The sequence below is a fragment of the Gracilinanus agilis genome, chromosome 2 (assembly GCF_016433145.1).
Source record: "Gracilinanus agilis isolate LMUSP501 chromosome 2, AgileGrace, whole genome shotgun sequence".
Taxonomy (NCBI): Eukaryota; Metazoa; Chordata; class Mammalia; order Didelphimorphia; family Didelphidae; genus Gracilinanus; species Gracilinanus agilis.
Window position 1 is genome coordinate 312,506,864 of NC_058131.1, and position 23,597 is coordinate 312,530,460.

Below are 23,597 nucleotides of genomic sequence, written 5' to 3' on the forward strand. Positions count from 1 at the left end.
GATCTAGACCTAATCTCTCCCATATTGTTTTCCAAATTTCCCAGCAGTTTTTGTCAAATAGTGGATTCATGTCCCAAAAGTTGGGCTCTTTGGGTTTATCATACACTGTCTTGCTGATGTCATTTATCCCAAGTCTATTCCATTGATCCTCCTCTCTATCTCTTAGCCAGTACCATATTGTTTTGATGACTGCTGCTTTATAGTATAGTTTAATATCTGGTACTGTGGAAATTAGTTTTTGATGAAGATTTTGTTGTAAAATCTTCTATTTTTGCTTTACTGTGCATTCTTTCCTGCTTCTATGGAAGGGTGATTAGGATGTTTGGTCATACTTGCAGGAATTACCCAACCCACATCCACTTGCTTAAAGCATAGTCTGAGATTGCCTTTCTGAAGCAGAAAAAAAAATCCCTTGCTTAAACAGTGCTGCATATAGCTTATATATACATAAAGAACTATCATTTCAACAGTGACTTTAAAAACCATTTTGTTCTCTTCAGGATGTTTCATTGGTACCAATTTAATGATATAAGACAATTCCAAGGGACTTACTAGAAAGAATGCTATCCATATCTAGAGAAAGAACTGTGGGAGTAGAAACACAGAAGAAAAACATATGATTTATCACTTGTTTATATGGATATAGGATGTGGCGTTTTGGTTTTTAAAAGATTACTCTATTACAAAAATGAATGATATGGAAATAGATATTGAGTGATAATACATGTAAAACCCAGTGCAACTGCTTGTCAGTTCTGGGAGGTGGGAGGGAAAGAACATGAATCATATAACCATGGAAAAGTACTTAAAAAAATATATCAGTTTATCTGGGAACAGATTAGCACATAAAAGTCATTCCCTACTACTTTGTATTTCTGCTTCTGTCAGTATTTCTTGCTTAATTTTAGTTTGTTGATATTTGTTAGTTATTACAAAACCATATTTTGTTTACCATTTATTTGTTTTGGTTTGTTTTTTTCCCTTGTTTAAGGCAACATCTAGACTGAGAGAGAGAGGCTGTGATGGCTGTTTGGCTGGAATTGAAGTTCAACAGCTCTTCTGTTCACAGAGTGTGGCAATTCCTGAACACCAGCTTAAAGAACTGAATGTGAAAATCGACAGTGCTTTGCAAGTTAGTTGTTTGTTTTCTTTTCTGAAGACTTTTAAAATGTGATTATTTCAGGTGAAAGAAGTCATCTTCCGTAATCAGCTGAACTGTTTTAATAGGATATAACTCAAGTCTCTTACTACCTATATTTTAATGGACTTAGTTGTATCATTGTAATTTGCTATCTAATTATGATATGTGAAAAAATCTTTTTTTAGGCATATAAAATAGCTCTGGAGAGTTTAGGCCACTGTGAATATGCAATGAAAGCTGGTTTCCACTTGAATCCAAAAGCAATTGAAGCAAGTTTGCAGGTAACCATTTTTTCTTTATGTAACTCCTTAACTCTGCCATGCAGAGGTTCCTATTGACTGGAGCATCTTCCCTAATCCCACTCATAATGACTATATTTCTGCTTTGTTTGATATCTATTTGAAGGGCTGCTGCAGTGAAGCTGAGGCACAGCAGACAGGGCGGAGACAAACACCACCACAACCAATCCAGTGTGAGCTCCCAACCGTCCCTGTCCAGATAGGATCACACTTTTTGAGAGGGATATCTTTTAATGAGTCTGCAGCTGACAACCTGAAGTTAAAAACGGTAACTTTAATTTAAATCTAAACAGCTTGAGTGTGATGTTTTTAAATATATTTGATAAGATTTTTTGAACAGAAAACTCATAGAGGTTTAAGAAAGAAAAATATTGGAAGAAAGTCCAAGTTTCACTAGGCATAGTTAAGTCTCATTGGTCTCTCACACTAGGTTAGATTTAAATAAATGTAAATAACAAGTGTAATAATAGTAAATACATATAAGAGCATGCCTTGTGACTTAGCTATGCTACTGCTAAAAGGTATAAGGTAAAAAAGAACAAAAAACATAAGAAAATATCCTACGTATACAAAAATATTTATAACAATTCTTTCTGGTAGTGGTAAAAAAAATGGAATACTAGGATGCCCATCAGTTGAGGAATGACTGAATAAATTTTGGTGTATGTAATATTATTGTGCTCTAAATAATGAGGAAATAGATTATTTCAGAGAGACATGGAAAGACCTGTATGAACTAATGCAAAGTGAAGTGAGCAGAACCAGGAGAGCAATTTATACAATAATAGCTCTTAAACTTATAACAACTTTAAAGAACTGATTGCAGCAATCACCCATGATTCCAGAAGACTAGTGATAAAACATGCTGTCTTCTTTCTCATAGAAGTGATGGATTTAAGATACAAAATCAGATATATTTTTAATATAATCAGGATTTTTATGTAAAGGGTGTATTATTTCACTAGACATATTTCTTACAACAAATTTGTTTTTCATTTCTTTTTATTCAGTGGAATAGAAGAGGCAGGATGGAGAGAAGTTTTTTGTTCACTTAAAAATAGAGAGATTAGAGGAGGGAAGGCTTTAGGTTTAGAATGTTGCATATAATTTCAGTTGAGGTCACTATATTATTAATTTTTCTTAGTTGTTTTATTACAAGAGAGCTCTGTTAGGGAAGGGTAATCTTAAAATGTTTGTAATATTGGTAATGTAAAAACAAAATGTCAATAAAAATTTGAAAATATAAGTATGAACACATTTTAATAACTACTAAATGAACAAAAACTTTTATTACAAACTTTCCTTTAAATCTTCCCTACTTGCTTCATCAGGGTTTGGAAGTAACTTTGGATTCTCGCAGACTTTTCCAATAGAGTATAAACTCTGGCAGGTTTTACCAAACTTGAAAATCTTCAAACTGGGATTATGTAATAGAATTTGTATCTAACTTCCAAGGACCAACCTATTTAAGTTCAGAGATACTTTTCCTAAGTGATGAATTTTGGCCTGTAGTAGGGATCAGGGGAGAAATAGGAACAAAGCAACTCAAGAAGTAGTCAGAAAGTGGTTACAATTTATATTTTTTTAACTAACAAATCTAAATGTCAGTGCCCTAAATAGAGAGGAAAATCTAGGTATCATCTAAAACAGGGGTCGGCAACATATGGCTCTTTATGCAGGAGCCATAAAGTCAATTTTTTTTCAGGCGCTGTTACAGGAGCGCGCACTGTGAGCACTGTATGGCTCTCACGAAATTACATTTTAAAAAATGTGGCGTTTATGGCTCTCACGGCCAAAAAGGTTCCAACCCCTGATCTGAAAGATATATTGATTGTCTTTCATGTTTCCCAACAAATTTAATTTTCTTTTTAGTAAAATTAAGAATTTTAAAGTAGCTCAGCAAAGTGAGGATTATTGAGGTTATCTATTTTATATATATAGACCCAAATTCTTAGCATAGTAGTCTTATCATTTTAAATAGCTGATGTAAGGTAAGACATCAATTGGATCTAGATCATTAATTAAATAGAGCCATGATGAATTGATGATCTCTTTCTTAAGAAATTAAAATCATTAAAGTAATTTAAACAAAATCTATTGCTGATAATGAATGTTCAGATAAACACCCAAATACCTCTCTGCAAATATTCACTCGTCATATAGTTTTTGCCTTATATATTATGCATTTTTCTTCTTATCAATATGCAGCACACAATGCTACAGCTGATTAAAGAAGCAGGCTGTCATAATGGGATTACAACAAGGGATGATTCTCCTGTAACTGAAGTTTTGAATCAGGTTTGCCCTTCTACTTGGCGAGGTGCATGTAAGACCGCTGTGCAGTTACTATTTGGCCAAGCTGGACTGGTAAGTAAATGTGGTCACAAAATGTGACCTTGAGTTTGTTAACTTCTCAGAGCCTCATTTTTTACTAGTAAAATGAAAGTTGTACTAGAAGATCTCTGAGATCTCTTCTATCTCATTAAAGGACTGTATGTGTATGTGGGTATGCGTGTATGCATACGTGAGTACATGCCCTGATTTAAAATAATATATGTCATAGTTTAGAGAATTTCAAATATATGTAAAAATTTACTTACAGGAAAAGATCAGGTTTGGATGTTTATGTATAGAGGTTTTTTTCTATGTGGATTTTCTAATAAAAATGTTATCTTGAATTTTCAAACTAATATGAAATTTTCCTAAGTTCAGCTCTTATTGCTTAATTTTCTCAAATGTTAGAGAGACTAAATTCATTTCTTTAGAGCTGCATAGGGCAGAGGGGTTACTTTGTAATTATTATTATTGCTTGTTGTTCAGTCATTTCATTTGTGTCCTACTCTTCATGACCCCATTTGAAATTTTCTTGGCAAAGATACTGAAATGATTTGCTATTTCTCTCTCTAGATCATTTTTTAAAAAATGATGAAGATATTTTAATTTACTAATTACATGTAATAACAAATTTCCACATAAGTTTTCTTAAGTTACATGAGCCAAATTGTCTCCCTCCTTCCCTTCCCTTTTCCCTCCTGGAGCTGGCAAACAATTCAGTCTCAGTTATACATGTATTATTATGCAAAATATATTTCCATAGTGGTCATTTTGTAAGAGAATAATCATGTATAACAAAAACCAAAATAAACTAAAGTGAAAAAATTGCATGCTTCAATCTGCATTCTGACTCCAATAGTTCTTTCTCTGGAGGTGAATAGCATTCTTTTTCCTAAGTCCTTCGGAATTATTCTGGATCATTGTATTGCTGAGTGTAGCTAAGCTCTAGTTTTTTTTATAGATGAGGAAACTCAGACAGAGTTAAGTGACTTGCCCAGGATCACAAAGCTAGTAAGTGTTTAAGGCCACATTTGAACTCTGGAAGTTGAGTCTTTCTAACTCCAGCCATAGCATTCTGTACACTGCTCCACCTAACTGCCCAAATTATTGTTACTAACAAATAACAAGAAACAATGTACAATTACCATAATACTTTAGACATACAAAATATTTTCTTCATTATAACCCTATGAGATAGATAATGCAAGTACTTTCCCCATTTTTCTGATGAAGAAACTGAGTCTAAAGAGAAGTTAAATCAGTTAATCAACAAATATTTATTAAGCTGTTACTATGTGTCACCACTGTGCTATGTAAAAACCATCCCTGCCCTCAAGGAGGTTAATGTTGATCCAGGACTCAGATTTACTTGTTTTGACTCCATGCTTTCCATCCTTTTCACTACCCTTCGTATTACTTGGAAAGCAAAATTTTCCCTTCTTGTTAATGAAAATACTCATCTACCGTATTTATACCCCTAGGAAGTCATCCTTTTTGAATTTACTTCATAACCCAGGCAATCTCTTCTAAGAAAGCATAAATAAAATGTAAATTATAACAAATTATTAAATAACACATATTTTAGTGTGAGAAATTGACATATTTCTTCTTTTTAAAAAATAATAAAAACCCTTATCTTCTGCCTCGGAATCAATACTATGTGTTGGTTCCAAGGCAAAAAAGTGGAAAAGGGCTAAGCAATGGGGTTTAAGTGACTTGCCCAGGGTCACACAGTTAGGAAGTGTCTGAGGCCAGATTTGAACCTAGGACCTCCCATCTCTACGCCTGGCTCTCCATCCACAGAGCCACTCAGCTGCCCCCAACATATATTTCTAATGACCATTTTAGCTTAAGTCAGGAGGGAATAATGAGATCAAAACTATAAGTGTGGCTTTCTTTAGATAAGAATTGTGAAAACTAGGAGAAAAAAAGGCTGAACATCAAGGAAGTAAGTGAGCTTTATGAAAAATTGTTAATATTACTTGAACGGCATAATATGCATCCAAGCTGAAATATTATATTCTTCACACATGAGGTTTTATGTGCTGACATGTATCATGTTTTTAAGGTTATTGTTCAATGGGTGGAGATAAAAGGAAACACCTGTACAATATGAACAATAGTTGTTCAGAGTACAGGAAGCCATTTCCCAAAAACCCACTAGACTGGGTGGAGAAATGTGTCAACCTTATTTTACATTTATGTTACTCAGCGGTTGTATCTAAATCATGAAAATATAAGCAATTATATTTGCCTTTTGTTTTACTACTTTAAAAATAATATTTGAATTATAAATGGTGTGATAGTTTAGGCAAATTGCCATGGAGATGATCATTAAAGCAGAAAAAGATACTGAGCATTTAATGCAACACCTGATGATGATAAAAGAAAAATTGGTTATAAATGTTAAAAATTAAATTTTTCACTAGATTTATTCTTCCCAAATTATCTAAATTTTGAGTGAGGAAACTTGCATTTGTAGTTTTAGTCTAAAAGTTAATTAATATACCACATTATTTGTTTATGTTTTGCCTGTTAAGGTTTCAAAAATTAAGATGCTAAGTAATGAATAAACAGGTATTTATTAAGAAACTACTATGTGATAGGCACTGAGGTAGGCTAAAACAATAAATGGACTATACTTCTACTGTGCTCTTTTATATTGACTATTGAAGATGGTTTTGGGTTGTATCTATTGCTGATTTTGTCAGTTATTCAAAATGGGTTGTCATTACAGAGTGGTTTGATACTGAAGTTAAAAAAATGGAGTGACCAATGTAAATTTTCATCAGTGTATAAAATCCTTGTGGCAAAGAGGACAAGTAAAGATGTGTAAAGTTATTTGTTTCCAGGGAGGTTTAAGACACAGAGGGAGTCATTTAAAGTGTCAACAAAATTTGTTTAAAAAATGTTAATCAATAAAAATATTCAATCTAGATTGATGTATCAGTTACAGTACAGCCTTGCTTAACTGAGTTAAGTTTGAATTACTAAAAAATTACAAAATTGCATCTTTACTCTTTTCAAGTACAAAATAACATTGCTTATGGAAAGAGAACTAAAACATTAATTAATTCAACAAACAAGAAGTACATCTTAGGACAAAAAAAGTTGACCTTTTTAGTTGAGAGTAATCATGAAAAGATTTATGGAGCTTGGTAAAATATAATCTCCTTTAGGCACGAACTATCACTTTAAAAATATTTTTATTTTTTGTATTTACTGAAGTGTAAACACTTAAATATTTGTTGATTGAATGGATGTATTAGAGATTTTTTAAATGTGGATATTAATAACTAAATACCTAAAATCTCCCTCTTACAATACCAAAGAGGGACTTGAACAAGCTGTCAGCCTGCCCTTCTAAGAATGCCCTTCTAAGAATACAAATGATGTAAAACTTAAGCTCAATATTGTTAGAGTCATTGCTGATGAAAAATTAGTGGAATTAAAGAAATTTTCCTGTGTATCTCCAACTGCTTTGAATCCTATAAGAAAACTCAAGGATCACTGCATGGTAATCTTCAACAGGACATACAGAAAGTGTTTAAAATGTGTCTGTTATGTTTTCCCAAAGTTTTAAACAAGGAATTCCATTCAGTCTAATTCAACAAACATTAAGTAGGGACTTAAACCTCCTGGAAGGCATTGTGCTAGGTCTTAAGGACACAAAGATGTTTTGTTACAACACCAACCCTGCTGTTAAATTTCCTGGCAGTCCATTGTGGAGGACAGGGGGATTGAGATAAGATATGTACACAGGTAAATATCATACATGGTAAATATGATCATTATAAAGGAATTTTCCCAAAAGTGTTATATGATATTTTATAGGAGTGCAAACACTTTAGATGGGGGGGAAGAAAGGAAGACTTAGTAATCCCCCCTCCCATTTGTTATTTATCTTAAGCATTCTTTTCTTTTTAAAGTTTGAGTTTCAAATTCTCTCCCTCCCTTCCATCTCTTCCCCAACTCACTGAAAAGGCAAGCAATAGGATAAGAAGAGAAGACTTAAAGAAAAACATAGTACCTGAAAATCAGTTGATTTTTCTGTCTAATTATTAGGACTTAAAGAATCTCATAATTCTCTTAACTTCTTACAGTTCACTGGATAATAACTATGCCCGTAGTGGTGTATCATTTTTGTGGTAGTAAAGGACTTTTATATAAGAGCCAATTTGATGAGTTTGGGATCATGATAGTTAATCAAAGGATGATGTATTTCTGGCATTATATACTTCTTTTAACTTGGAAAAGGGGTCAAGAAAGGATTGACCTATATTTTTAGGCATCATATTTAAGTTTGTTATTATTTGATCAATAATTGATTTAGTTACCTTTATTATATACATCTCTAATCATTTTCATGATTAATTTTTTAAAAGTTAAATAAATGTCGTGATACAATTTCTTTTCAAAAGAGAATCCCACAGTTAATATACCTCAGAGAACATATAGTCCAATCCATTCTTGACCAGGAGTCCTCTACCACATAACTCAGCAAGTGATTGACTTAAAGCTAGCACATTCTCCTTTTGTATTGCCATTTTGCCTTTTTGTTATCACTACTTCCTTTTCTATATGTTCATTAATTATCCCTTTAATAATAGGTTCTAGAATTTTCCCAGAACTCAAAGTTAATCACACCAGCCTATAGTTTACACATCTTATCTCTCTTTAGAAAATCAGGACAGGGGGCAGCTGGTTAGCTCAGTGGATTGAGAGCCAGGCCTAGAGATGGGAGGTCCTAGGTTCAAATCCATCCTTAGACACTTCCCAGCTGTGTGACCCTGAGCAAGTCACTTGACCCCCATTGCCCACCCTTACCACTCTTCCACCAAGGAGCCAATACACAGAAAGTTATGGGTTTAAAGAATTAAAAAAAAAAAAAGAAAATCAGGACAACTTTTCATTTCATATCTTGAATAACAACTCTCTGCACACTATTTTTGTTATATCTTTTCCAGTCCAAAGATCATTTTCATTCATTAGCAAAATGCATGTCCAGGTGGTATTATGGAAAAAATGTAGATTTGGTGTCTGAGAACCTGTGCTTGACTCCTGACTCCTTTACTCGCTTGTCTGCCCAGCTTATCTAGGCACATTCATTTCCATCTGTAAAAGAGGAGCCTGGAGTATATGGCCTTTAAAGTACCTTGTATTCCTAATTCTTTAAATCTATAAACTTAGGAAACAGAGGCAAAATAAAATCAGAGCAGGTCTGCCTTCTTACTATTACCAGTTATTACCCAGTCCATACTGAACTGTAGTCTTATTCCTTCTTTGTGCTGCTTTTCCCTCCCAATATAATTTAAAAATAAACTCCTCTTGTTACGCATTTCTGACACTGTAGGATTAAACCATTCATTTCTGTTCAATTCTCTTTTACCTGCCCTTGCCTCCAGTTTCTGTACTTATATTTTCTTTTGTTTATTCATTTTTTTTAAGCCCTTACTTTCTGTCTTGGTAAGAACTCTCAAGTCTGAAGAGCAAGGGCTAGGCAAACGAGGTTAAGTAACTGGCCCAGGGTTATAAAGTTAGGAAGTATCTGAGGTCAGATTTGAACCAAGGGCCTCTATCCACTGTGCCACTTAGCTGCCTGTCTTTTAAAAACCTAAGTTGGGTGAAGATTTCCCCATGAATACATATTGTGCTTTTTAGCCAACTCCTTTTTTTTTCTTATCAGCTTTATTTCTCTTTGTGCCTTCATAAATTCTAAGATTGAATAGTTTCTTTCTTCCAAGGCTTCCTTAATTTTACCCTCAACAACTAGTTCCTTCTTATGGTGAAACTCTGAAGCAGAATAGTATTTTCTTTTGTTGGTTCCTCTAAATTTGTGAAATTATCATAAATAAAAGAAAGTATTAGTTACTTTGTTTCTTTAAATTAGTTACATTTACCTTCTGTCTTAGAATCAATGTTGTGTATTGGTTCCAAGACAGAAGAGCAGTAAGGTCTAGGATATGGAAGTGAAGTGACTTGCCCAGGGTCACACGGAGAAGTCACTTTGCTTTTGGAAAAGAGAGAGTGTATGTCTCCTCCTGTCCCCCAGCATCTGGTGGCACAATAGATAGAATGCTGAGCCCAGAGTCAAGAAGACCAGAATTTAAATCCAACCTCAGACATTGGGCAAATCAACCTCTGTGTGCCTCAGTTTCCTCAATTGTAGAATGAGGATAACCATAGCACCTTCTTACAAGGACGTGAGGATCAAATGAGATAATTATAAAAAGTGCTTAGCACAGTGCCCAGCACATAGTAGGCTCTATATAAATGCTTATTCCCCCCCCAAAAAAATATCTAGGCAACCCTAAGGTAATCCCCACTGTTACTGCATTTGTATTTGTGCTAAACTTGTCTTGGAGGCAGAAAACTCAAGTTGAAATATACCTAGGGGGGCAGCTGGGTAGCTCAGTGGATTGAGAGCCAAGCCTAGAGATGGGAGGTCCTGAGTTCAAATCTGGCCTCAGACACTTCCCAGCTGTGTGACCCTGGGCAAGTCACTTGACCCCCATTGCCTATCCTTACCACTCTTCTACCTTGGAGCCAATACACAGTATTGACTCCAAGATGGAAGGTAAGGGTTTTAAAAAAATAAAAATAAAAAAGAAATATACCTATACAATCTCTGTGACATTTGAGTAAGTCTTTTAGCCTTTCTAGGTTTTAGTCTCCTCATTTATAAAATAAATGATTTGAACTTAATGTGCTGCGCCCTGTACTTCTCCCCAATATAACTTGTGTCATAAAACAAGGAGACATTCCTGGCAAAGGTGTTTGGCACTGTTCGGATTTCTCTTATGTTAAGATTAAATTTTCCTTCTATCCATTGCTTTTCCTTTTGTGCTCATGAGTTAGTCTAATATTTCCATTTCCTGGCCCATCAAATATTTGAACATAAATCAAACTCTCCCTCAGCTTTCCCCATATCTTCTCTTAGCCAGTAAATCAGTTTGCACCTTCAAGCCTCTGTTTCTTCATCTATAAATTAAGATTAATGATTCATATAATAGTGAAATGGAGTTTTAACTGAAGAAACTCCGTCTTGTTATACTCATAACTAGTATAAGTAGCTGAATAATCACAATTTGTAACAATGTGTACCTGTAGAAGCATCCTGTACCTTTTATCCTGCTTCCACAGATAATCCCTTTCAAAATTTTGCCCTTTTCCAGGTGAGATTTATTTGCTGCAGCTCACTGGTTAAAGATTACATCACATAGATCCTGTTTTTATGAATGTCTCATTAGCTAAAAAATGTCTCTACCATATATCATTTATAGCTTTTTTAAAAACACGTTTTTAAATTAAAAGTTCATTTCTTAATTATCTTATGTATTCTGTACTTTGCTAACTTAGCAAATAAGAACAAAATAAGCATCTTTTATTTTGTTGCTTTTTCAGTGTAAAAGAAGCTTGGTAGAAAAATCAGATTAGTACTCAGAGTTGTTATTTTTCTTTTGGTATAACTTCTTGCCTATAAAGTATCCCAACTTAGCAACAGTGTTTCAGAGTTTTCTTACAGGTTTGACAACAGCAGCTACTTTATAGGCTTTCATGATTCAGAAAATGTATGTAGACACTGAAGCGCTATATAAAGTAATGGTAGTGGAAGTACTAGTAGTAGTAGTAGTAGTGGTAGTGGTAGTGGTAGTGGTAGTGGTACTACACTACTAGTACTTCCACTACCATTCTCACTACTTACCCCTACTGCCACTTGTTGGATGATTTGAAATTTTCTTTTTCAGGTCTATAGGCCAGTGCCAACTTGGCCACCTAAGTGTGTATTTAGAACTAGACCTTTTATTTCCTAGAAAGTAAATATCTTTTTTTTTTATAGGTGGTGGTCGATACAGCACAAATTGAAAATAAAGAAGCCTATGCTCCCCAGATTAGTTTAGAAGGTTCCAGAATTGTGGTTCAAGTCCCATCAACATGGTAAAGTTACATATGATTTAATATCTTGATCTTAGGAGAGTTTTATTATCTTTACTTCTATCATCAAAATGATTGTTTTATATGCAACTCTGGCACAGTGTGCCTGCAAGTCTAAGGCATGGCAAACAGACTTGTTGGCATCCTGTATTTTATGGACATAACCACTGTACTATAATGTTTGCAAAGCACTTTCAGAATGGACAGAATTTTACATTCATTTTTATCCAGGTGCTCAAGTGTTATCTGCAGCTTTTCAATTTAAGGGCAAAGCATCTGGGCACTAAAGTACCCTTAGAGTGTTGATAATAATGAGAGAACACAGAACTCATTATTCCTCTTTTCCTGTTTTATGTTATGATCCCGATTCTTTTTTTAATTGTTCAAGAAAACAACTGACAACATAAAGCATTTTTTCAGAAAGTTTTATTTTATAAATTTTTTAAGGAAAAAAGGGATCATCTGAGATGTTAAGCTATAAGGCACGATTAATGTAAATGATAATCTTTCCTTAGTCTTTAAGACTGAAAATGAGCTCAGACTCATGCATGCAGATTATGTTAAATTCTTTTGAAAATTCCTCATTAAGATTTGAGTGATAGGAAATTCTACCAGGCAGTAGCACTGAGGAATTGTTACTAAGTTACTATCCTACCCACGTCCATAGTTTCCCCCTCTCAAAAATTTTGATAGGAAGGAATTAAAAAAGAAAATAAAGGGATCCCTTTGGGTTGAATTAATTTTTAAAATGATATTATTTGCTAATTTGTTCCTGCAAGATATTAAAAGGGCTTAATTTTGTCCAAACTATTTGTGTTCCTTAATCTTTAGAATTTCTCTTTCTAATCTCTCCAATTTATTGAAATATCAGTAAATTTATATCATAATCTCTATTTTGAGAAGAATAAAGAATCTGTGCCTTAGAGGGAAAGATTTATTTAGTTTCTTTCCTGGAAAAAAAAAAGTCTGAATAAAATGTTTTTGGAGATGCTCCTCCTACTGATTGTTTTTGGTAAAGCAGAGTTCTTTCTGTTAATGATTAATGTGTCTGTATGAGCTGTGCATTGTAACAGATTTGGCTTAAAAGGTATGGTCTCTGTTCCTTGAGTTTACTGATAAGCTAGAGACAATATAGGTTAAATGGATTGCTGACATATAGTAGTGTCTGATCTGATCATGTAGGTCTGATCATGTTTACAGATTGTTCAGATCATCAATTCTTAACATTTTAAACCAAGAAATGAAGTCTTTAAATGTTTCTGCTCTGTGACCTTGTAGAGACTAGCTAATTCCTGGATTTTCTCTTATGTTTCATGGTCTCCTTGGCCTTGTCATGATATTTAGCGAAAACAAGTCATCATTCCTTAAGATGTAAGCTGGTGGTTAAAGGCTAATAATTTGATTAAATTCAATTCAATAAGCATTTATTAAGCATCTAATACATACAAGATTAAGTGTTGAAAATACAAGGACAGAAACAAAATTCTTTTAGTTTGGGTTTTGTGGTGTACCATTATACCTTGGCTGGGGTTACCATTGGAGTAGAATCATCTAGTCCAGGGGTCAGCAACTTTTGGCTCTAGAGCCATATCTGGCTCCACCTCCCAACAAGCTAGTCTGGGCAGAGCCCCAGGATGTGCCCCAGGGGGCCCTTCAGTCCCCACCCTATATTCCAGCACCTTTTGTCTCCATCCTCCTCCTTCCGCAGGCGTTTATGGCTCTCACAGCCAAAAAGGTTGTCAACCCGTTGATCTAGTCTCTTGACCTTGTAGGCCAGAAACCTTGTGTTGTGTCAGAAATGAAAACAAAACAAAACACAAAGAATTTATAGAAGAAAATTGATCTTCATCTCCTACCTACCTTGGTAACTGATACCAGATGCCAGGCAATAGCACTTCCCTCCCCATTTCACATACCTTTAGGCTATATGTTAACTTTTAAAAAATTTTTTATTTTTTTAAATTTTTCCATGTTTACACGATTCATTTTCTTTCCCTCCCCTCTCCCAAAGCTGACAAGCAATTCCACTGGGTTATATAGATGTTATTACTTGATACACATTTCCATATTATTTGTTTTTGCTATAGAGCATTTTTTTAAAGCCTAAACCCCAAATCACATACCCGTATATACCTGTGATAAGTGATGCCATATGTTTTACTTTTGCATTTCTATTCCCTCAGTTCTTTCTCTCAATGTGGGCAGCATTCTTTTACATAAGTCCTTCAGGAGCATGCTGGCCTTTTACATTACTACTAGTGGTAAAGTCCATTACATTGGATTGTTCTACAGTGTTCTCCTGGTTCTGCTCATATCACTCTGCGTCAGTTCATTGTATATGTTAACTTTTGGCAATAGCTTTTTTGTATCAGCTACCTTTCCTACATGTTCACTTTAACTTTCTAAATGCAAATATAAGGAACTAAATTATTTAGCTCTGAGTTCCTCAAGTCCTCTGTTTTCCTTGAGGGTGGCCTAACCACTTGGGATACCACATTTCAAATCAGAAGATTGCTTATCTAAAATAAAATCAGAGGAAAGAGAATGGGGTATTTCTAAGGAACATTTCTGTCTAGCTATGGTAGCCTAACATGGAGTTTCTCTTTTCTAGTATTAGTTTTCTAAACAGAACTACCTTAAGCCTAAGTGATATTGGGGGCACATTAATAGGGAGAAGACTTCCCAACATCTACCATATTTTCTGATTATGTTTTTAATCATCGTTCCAACATCCTTTAATATTATTTTTTAGTTTCCAAATTTACAGTTCAGTTTACATCACGTATGATAAGTGAGGTAGGTACCTTCTATTATTTACTAGTGATTGAGGGTGGAGCATCTTTGATGTTATTTCTAGTAGGTGTGCAGTCTTAATCACAAAAGATAGACTTTTCCTGGTTTGGTATCTTAGAATTGTCCTTAATTTGCCTTCTAGACCTTTCAAACCATCATCATCGTTTTGTGTTTCCTCACAACCTTTTTGGTGCAAGAAAGGTTAAAGTTAAGGTTATTTTAAGGTTATTTTCTGTGATGTGTTCTCTGACACAGGTGCCTAGTTGGGGCATAGCAGCTTTTGATCATAGAGGTAGAGGTTTATATGGGTAGTGTAATGTTTCATCTCTTTATTTAGACCTCCTGTGGAGCTCTAAAGTCATTTGTGAACTTTGACTTGATGCATTAAAATCCTGGCCAAAGTGATGAGAAATTTTTTTCCTTTATATCGTGTTGCTCCTGCTACTACATTCTCTACAAGAATAAAGCAGTAGCCCATATGATATTTATTTTTAGTCTATGTTCTTATCATATTAGCATATTTTCTCCTCATACCATATTTTCTTATTTGTGTATTTTAATTTTTAATTTAAACCTATGGTTTTGTTGCTAGAAATTCTCCTTTCATGAATGTATCTGTGACCTAAGGCCCTGGAAAGCTGCCTGGGGTACTGATAGGCTAAGTGACTTACCTGTGACCATACAATTGGCTTGTATCAGAGGGAGGACTTGATCCCAGCTTCTGACTATATTCACTACACCATATCGCCTCAATTGACGTTCCTAAATCTTTGTTAAATGTTAATAATACCTAAAAGTAATGACTCTTTTGATGAGAGAGCTTATGAATAAGGAAGTCAAACATAAACTTTTTTTTAAATCATCTTTTATTTGTACAGTGGACAATGCTTCTGCCAAATTGTTAAAATTTAATCACATATTATTTTCCCTGATAGCAAACAATTAACTACAAAAGTAAACTATATCCAGAACTCTCTGTATTGATATTTACTTTTAGAAGTTTTGCTTAATTTTGGGGGGATAAATTTTGGGGTTTGGAGTTGGCATGTGTGGATATTATTACATTCCTACAATATTGATACAAAACAATAAAAAAGTTTTATCAGACATTAACAAAAGCTGAAAATACTTGTAGTCTTATACAAAATAACATGATAATGATATAAATCCTTGTTTTTGTAGGTGCCTGAAGGAAGATCCTGCAACCATGTCTTTGCTCCAGAGAAGTCTGGACCCAGAGAAGACTTTGGGTTTAGTAGATGTACTTTACACAGCCGTATGGGATTTAAATAGGTGGAAAGAGGGAAGGTATGTATGCCCATGACTAAAGCACAGGAGGCTACTTACTTCTTTTTAAACTATCTAGAATTGTTTAGATATGTGTTGATATTTATCACAGTGTTACAGAAGTTCATATCTTCTTATTGGGCTTAGAATATATTTGAATATAGAACAAAGGGTTTGAGAAAGACTGTTGTTTAACTAACACAACCCATTTATTGGTAAGAAAGAATCCTGCTTACATGGCCCATTAAATGAGCAATGCAAATGCCAAATCCAACAGCATTTCTTAGTTATATATTTCTCTATCAGGAGCGATATTATCTGATACTTCTATAACTTAAGGACTCATGACTTCATGATGTGGGCACACCCTCTACCAATTCCAAATGCAACTTCTTTGTAATTTGGTATATAGTATTTGAGAGTGACTAGAGCTAGAAAAATCCCTCACTTTGTACCAATATCTGATGGTGCACCTCTCTGTACTTAGCTAGGCTGGTCCACAAGCAGCAGGCATATATTCTGTTACTAGGCTTACACTGAAGACTTTTTAGCTCTATCCCTCACCTACATTCCTACAGTAGGATTTAACTAAAACTTCCACTCATAGCCTTTAAGAATCCAGGATTATCTCCGTTCCTGTTAGGCACTGAAGGATGAATAGCTTTAGTGAATGGACTTTATCTAAATGCTTTTTAAGTGAATTTAGAATAACTTAAGGGAAAAAGCTGTATATTTAAGGTCCATTTGTAAATCATACTAAAAAGTGTTAGACATTACTATATATTTTTCTCGTGTCCATTATATCCTCTGATTCTCTTAAGTCAGCTTCTGGTTCTTTCTCCTTCCCATTTCTAACTCCTTTATTCATTTTGTATCTATTTAGATTTGATTAGCTTTCATTTTAAAAATAATCTTTGGTTTCCAATATCTCAGCGTTTTCTTCCTTTGTTTGGTACCTCAATTAAATGCCTCTTTTTCTGGAAATTTTTATTCACTTCATTTCTTGTCCTTTATTTAGAGATGTTACTTGGAGGGGTGGAAACCCATTATTGTAGTTTTTCAAAACTTTTTATTTTATACACACTATACCTCTTTTAAGAATATTGATTGGTATTTACATAGTGAGAGTTTTAAAAAATCTTCTATGATCATTTGAAAAATTATAAACTATGGAGTATACTTGAAAAAAGTTAGTATTTCCTTAAAATAACTTTAAAAAAAAGAATTTTAACTTTATCGTTGAAATGTACATTTTTTTTTCAAATTTTAAAAAATTGATACATTTCCATTTAAACAGGGAGCAAGCTTTGCCTTGTATCCAGATTCAACTTCAACGTGAGATCTCTGACTTTGGTAATCAAGTTGATATGCCTCCTGGAAATGGAAACAAATCATCAGGAGGGTTGCAAAAGACTTTCTCAAAACTGACTTCACGGTTTACAAAGAAAACTTCATGTGCCAGTTCCAGCAGCAGTACAAGTTACTCTATTTCAAATACCCCTTCCAAAAATGTTTTCATATCTGGAAGTTCTGAAGACAAGGCTAAAATGCCCAGTAATATTGATACAAGATTACAAAGCATTTTGAACATTGGTAATTTTCCAAGGACTGCAGACTTATCAGCCCAGAGTGCCAGTAATCAGATGGTTAATGGCTTTCTAATTGAACATAGGGAAAATTTCCTCAAAGGAGATGATGGTAAAGATGATAAAGGTATGAATCTACCAAGTGATCAGGAAATGCAGGAGGTTATCGATTTTCTGTCTGGCTTTAATATGGGCAAATCCCAACAGGCTTCCCCAATGGTAAAAAGGCGTAACTCTGTTGCTTCTACCACAACAACTGAGACAAAATCAGGGACCTTGCAGCCCCCACAGCCACAACCACAGCCACAGCCTCAATCCGTGGCACATGTAGCTTTGCATCCTTCTCAGCGAGGGTTAGCACAGCAACAGCCACCATCCCCTAAACAGCAGCAGCCACAGATGCAATATTACCAACATCTTCTTCAGCCCCTAGGGCCTCAGCAGCCACAGCCACAGGCACGGACACCTGGAAAGTGGCTTAATAGCTCTTCACAACAGCCTGCCCAGGCAATTGGAACTGGATTGTCTCCTCTTGGCCAATGGAACAGCCCTGGCCTATCAGATCTGAGTCCTGATTTATATAGCTTAGGTCTTGTGAGCAGCTACATGGACAACATGATGTCTGAAATGTTAGGACAAAAGCCACAAGGACCTAGAAATAACACGTGGCCAAATCGTGACCAAAGTGAAGGAGTCTTTGGGATGCTGGGAGAAATTCTGCCTTTTGATCCTGCAGGTATGTATGGATATTTTAAGTGGTTCAATACTCTAATTAAAGACTTCATTGGGAATGTCACTTTGAGCTATATATATGTACATATATATTTTCCCACAACCACATGTAAAAACAATTTTTAACATTAATTTTTTTATTTGAGTTCCAAATTCTCTCGCTCCCTCTTATTCCTCCCTGAAACAGTAAGCAACTTGGTATGTACAGTAAACAATTTTACATGTGCAGTTTTGTAAGACATTTATCCACATTAGTCTTTTTGTTGAAGAGTTCTCAAATTAAAAAAAAAGTGAAATATAGTACATTTTATTCTGCATTCAGACTCCATCAATTGAAGCGCCTCTTAACAAAATCCTACTCTCTAATGGTAATCCCTGAAATTAGGTAAATGGGGCTTAGGAGCTACTGTTAAGTAAGCAGACTTCATTTATGGACTCCAGAAATCCCCCTATACTCATGCTCTTTGAGAATGATGCTGCCTAATCAGTGTTACAGAACATCTCTTAATGGTAGATGATTCTGACTTTTGCTTCTGCCTCTTCCCTTCCCCTTTTTTCAGTCCTACAACTTTGGTATAGAGAAATGTGGTTGGAGTAGAATGTGAAATAAGGAGGTTATTTAGTGGATACATTTTACCTAATATTATTTCTAAGAAGCTCTTCCAAAACAGAACATTATTTTTGTATCTAAGATTTGGAATATGTTTCTTACTTTGCTGTAAAACTATTAATTTATCTTCTTTTACTTCCATAGAATATCAAATTTCTAAGCATTACTATTTATTTGGCTGCATAGTTTTGTTTTATTCTAATCTTGTAACCATTATTTTTAAATTTTCTGTATTACAACATAATGAATAAGAGTAATTTAAGTGCTTCTATGTAATAAGTCCTGGGATACAAATACAAAAGTGAGACAACCCCTGCCCTTAATGAACTTATATCCTAATAGAGGGTGGCAGTAGAGAGGTGCATGATGACCAGTGAGAGGTGTTTTGACCAAGGAAATAACAATAGTGAAGGGAGCCTTAAGATAGTTAATTGATAAATTACCAACCTAAAAAGAAGGCATTTAATGATATTACCTATTATAAATTCACAAAAATTTATTAGATTTTTAAAATTGAATTGTTAAAATGTTAATTATAAGTATACTTTAAGATTAATTTATTCCATCAAGTGTCCAACATTTAAGTTCCTGGATTCACCTGCATTTATTAGCCAATTTTGACTATACATGCACAGAAGAACTTACAAAGAAAGTAATGTACCTAGTACATGTACTTCATGTACCTAGCAAGCCATACTTCCATTCTCAGGTAATTGGGCTAGATCTCATACAGTATGTTATGTAATATAGAAAATCATACTGCCACATTTTCATGGGGCAAGTTGACAGTTTGCCCTAGTTAGAATATAGAACCTGGCATGAGCCAGGGGGAAGGTGGCACCTGGCAGTTGGAGCCACGGTATATAAGAGCTTGCAGACCCCTGGCTAACTCATTTCTCATTTGTCTTTCTCCCTCTTGGGTTTTCTGGGGCCTTGGGAGGTGGGAGTGGGAACATGGGAATTAGTTTTTCATAGGCTAGGTAGGATCAAAGTATCACTGCAGGCCAAATTGAAATATCATCTGAATCACCAACTATTCTTTTATCAAGAGATTAGTTTGTTTATCAACAAAAGAGACTACTTTATTTCCTGACCCTGGGCTGGTCCCTTGGGTCAGCTGAAGACCATACCAGGAAGTCCTTCAACATCTTAAACTTAGATTTAAGAAGTTAGCTGTTAGCTGGTTCTTAGTTTAGCTAGTTCTTAGTTTTACCTAAACCTCTCTCCAATCCCCTTTACCTAAACATGATTATCAATAAACCTTTAGCTTTAATCCAAGAACTAGTTGTTTGCTTTCATCAAAGCCTAATAGGGATAGCTGCTTAAACATTCTAAGTGCTACAGCAGAGATAAACTCCATTACTGTGGACAGGAAGTGCCACATCTCCCTTCCTGTCTCACTTTTAGAAACACCGATAGGAAGTCACTTCTTTATCAGGACAGGGGCTATAGAACATTCACCTTAAAGGAGCTTGGTGCCTAGCAAGGGAGAGTTTCACTTATCTTTCTGTTAGCCTGGGGCTGAATCTTTGATTCATTCATATTCAATTTCAAGACCACCCCTGGTACTTGGCTCATACCTTCCTCTCAAAAGCTAGCACCTTCTTCCATCTATTATCTTTACTAGCTACAGCCCCTTTATTCATTACAGTTACCCAGGTCTTTAGACATGTGGGAAACCAAGCCACTGAGAGCTAGTACAGGCTGCCTTTTTGTCCTGTCATTTTCCAGCTACCTGGTTCTTTGGTATAGTTTGCCATTGATATTTTAAGGAATCTTAAGGTGAAATGGTATGCATAATGTTAAGCACTAGATGATAAATTAATTCATACTTGATATAGGAAAATCATCATACTGAAAGAACGTTCTTTTTTCTTCCCCACTTATACACAGAGTTGAGTATACACTCACTGATTATGCACTTGATTGCTAACATCTGGCTGGGCAGTGGTAGATAATCCACTTGGAAAATGGTGGAGAATTGACTGCTGTAATATTGCTTTTTTGAGGGTTAATATCTCCTGAATGCTTTTTTGTTTGTTTTGTGCTGGGGTAGACAACCAAGCTTAAAGGCTTAAAAGACCATGATTAATTATAGTAGAAAAGAGATGAATATGTCATTGGGGACCTGACAATTGACTGCTCTTTTTGTGTCTAGTTGGCTCAGACCCAGAGTTTGCCCGGTATGTAGCTGGGGTAAGCCAGGCTTTGCAACAGAAACGGCAAGCCCAGCATGTCCGTCGTCCAGGCAATGCACGGAACAACTGGCCTCTTCCGGATGATGCCCATCGTACCTGGCCTTTTCCTGAGTATTTCACAGAAGGGTGAGTGCTGACAAGCGTTAGGCAGCAGTGCTTCAAAGCCCACGGAGTAAGAACTCTGGTTCCTAGGGAAAGCCAAAGATCATTCTTCTTGAAGCAGGAATGAGGGGGCTGTTTTATTGGAAAGAATGTCGCTTAAAGTGATCTTTGAATTTTTTGGTTTTGTTTTGAGAGAAATAGAGAATTTCTTTTGATTATAAACCAGATGTTATAGATTTTGTCCATTTCATGATATTCAGTGTTGTGATGAGCCCCCCCCCCCGTGGACACAATAAATATGAATCAATGATTTTAAAACAGAGCAAAAATTTTCTTGACTTTGATTGTCCTAGGAAAGGACTGCACTAGAATAAAATTTGTTAAATGCATAAGTGCTTCACATTACTTTGGTGCCAAAAGATCAGGGTGACTATGTTATGAATTAAATGAGTGAAATGCAGCAGATAACCAGTGTTACCTGCTAAGAAAAAAAGATAAGAATTTACCTGCATTATCTTCAAAGAATAATTCATCTTACATCATTTCATTTGAACTTCACTATGATCTTGAAAGTTGGGCAGTTCAAGTAGTATCATCTCCATATTATAGATAAAATCATTCAAGTTCAAAATAGTTGTAACTTGCCCAGTGCCACTTTTAGTAAGCATTTGATTATCTTTATTCCTTGATCTGTTACGTGAATTGTTGCCCTGCAAACCCACAAATTATCTTCAGAGAAACCAAAATGTCTCAGAATATTTCTTAGCATTTCTGAGTTTGAAAATGCATATTGCATGTAGACCTATAGCATTTCAGAAAGTGTTAGAAAGTACAGCGCCAAAAAGACATGTTATTCAAAAATGTGATTGAAGAAATATATTTATTATATGGAAACATGAGGCTTCTAAAATCTTTAATGAGGAATATGAATGTATCCAGGTCAAAGTCTTACATTTTCATTGACTATAAAACAAAAGACAGGGAAAGAAACTCTTTCAGCTATTACATATATTAGTCTTCAGAAATGGAATGAGAGTTTTGACTAATTTCTTTTATTTGTCTTTTAGTGACATGATAAATAATAGCTGGTCAGGCACTCAGGGAGACTCTGCCAGCTCAAGTGATGAGACATCCTCTGCTAATGGAGACAGTTTGTTTTCCATGTTTTCAGGGCCAGATCTTGTTGCTGCTGTTAAGCAGAGAAGGTAAGAATAGTTTTAGAAAGCTAATAAGAGGACAGAGAGCCATTTGAATTTATTATTTCATTCTTGACAAAATTCAGAAGGCAGGAAGCATTATCATAAAATTTACTTCCTGTGAAGAGGTAATTCTCCATTTATCCTAAAGAAATAACTATGGTCATGCCTGTGCTCACTCTTCATTTGCGTTAGAAGATTTTTTTTGTGAAGGGCTCTTTCAGTAGTTCTTTAAATAAAGCAGCTTCACTAATAGCAATGCAAAGATTCAGGACAATTCTGCAGGACTTATGTGAAAGAATGCTATCCACATCTAGAGAAAGAACTGTGGAAGTAGAAATCCTGAAGAAAACATGGTTTATCACTTGTTTATATTGATATATGATTTGGGGTTTTGGTTTTAAAAGATTGCTTTATTATAAAAAATGAATAATAAGGAAATAGGTTTTGAGTAATAATACAAGTATAACCCAGTGGAATTGCTTGTCAACTCTGGGAGAGAGGAGGGAGACAACATGAATCATGTAAATAGGGAAAATTTTTTAAAATAAAATTTAAGGGAAAAATAAATAAAGCGGCTTCATTTTTGTTGTAAAGTCAACACTGTAAAAGGGAAAAGGGGTTTTTTGATTGGATATATTAATATTTAAAGATGCCATGGCCATGGGATCTGCTAAGGGCTCAGCATGTAACTGAATATTCTATTTGTGCAAGGAACTGATTTGAAATGAATTGGAAACAAATATATATGGAGTCATTATTAACAAGTACATAGCTCCACATGGGGATAAAGTAGTAATAGCAGTGTTAAAAAAACAGACTTTAGATAAGTATCTTTGAAAATATTAAGTCTCCTTCAGGAAAATATTACAAGAAAGAGCCAGTAATCTATCAAGGTAGTTAGGTTTCAACTTTAGTTGGCATCATAGTACCTTAAAGAGCTAGTTCTTCCATAAATTAACTTGCATGACTTTGGGCAAAATATTTAAATTCTCATAGTCTCATTTTCTAATCTGTAGAATGAGTTGGTTAGACTAAATTATCTCTAAGCCCTCTTCCAGCTCTAATATTCCATTGTTAAGTGACTGATATTCAGTAGTCATCTATTATGTACATATAACATACAAGACATTGTGCTAGATATTGCAGGACATGCAAAGATAAAAGAAATAGGGTCCCTTCTCTCCAGGACCTAATATTGAGTAGGGAAAGATATGATAACATTTACAAATAAATACACGAATTACATTATAGTTAATGTCTTAAATGAATATAAAGTGCCATGAGATTGGATGAGAGAGAAATAACTTTGGTTTTGGGAAACAAGGAGACCTTCATTTGAACTGAATCTTGAAAGATAGAGGGATAAGATATCAAGAGATAG

The 23,597-nt window shown here is 34.8% G+C and overlaps 1 protein-coding gene across 1 annotated transcript in view; it reads left to right on the forward strand.

Annotated features, from left to right (window-relative positions):
* The window catches only part of GARRE1 (granule associated Rac and RHOG effector 1), an 82,674-nt gene that overhangs the window by 54,096 nt on the left and 4,981 nt on the right, over window positions 1–23,597 (forward strand). Inside the window, exons 3-11 of the mRNA XM_044664204.1 lie at window positions 992–1,132; window positions 1,327–1,422; window positions 1,547–1,708; window positions 3,649–3,807; window positions 11,615–11,712; window positions 15,685–15,810; window positions 17,087–18,111; window positions 20,876–21,041; window positions 22,085–22,222. Coding sequence (XP_044520139.1) covers window positions 992–1,132; window positions 1,327–1,422; window positions 1,547–1,708; window positions 3,649–3,807; window positions 11,615–11,712; window positions 15,685–15,810; window positions 17,087–18,111; window positions 20,876–21,041; window positions 22,085–22,222 — 2,111 coding nt within the window. The remainder of the gene's footprint in view (window positions 1–991; window positions 1,133–1,326; window positions 1,423–1,546; window positions 1,709–3,648; window positions 3,808–11,614; window positions 11,713–15,684; window positions 15,811–17,086; window positions 18,112–20,875; window positions 21,042–22,084; window positions 22,223–23,597) is intronic.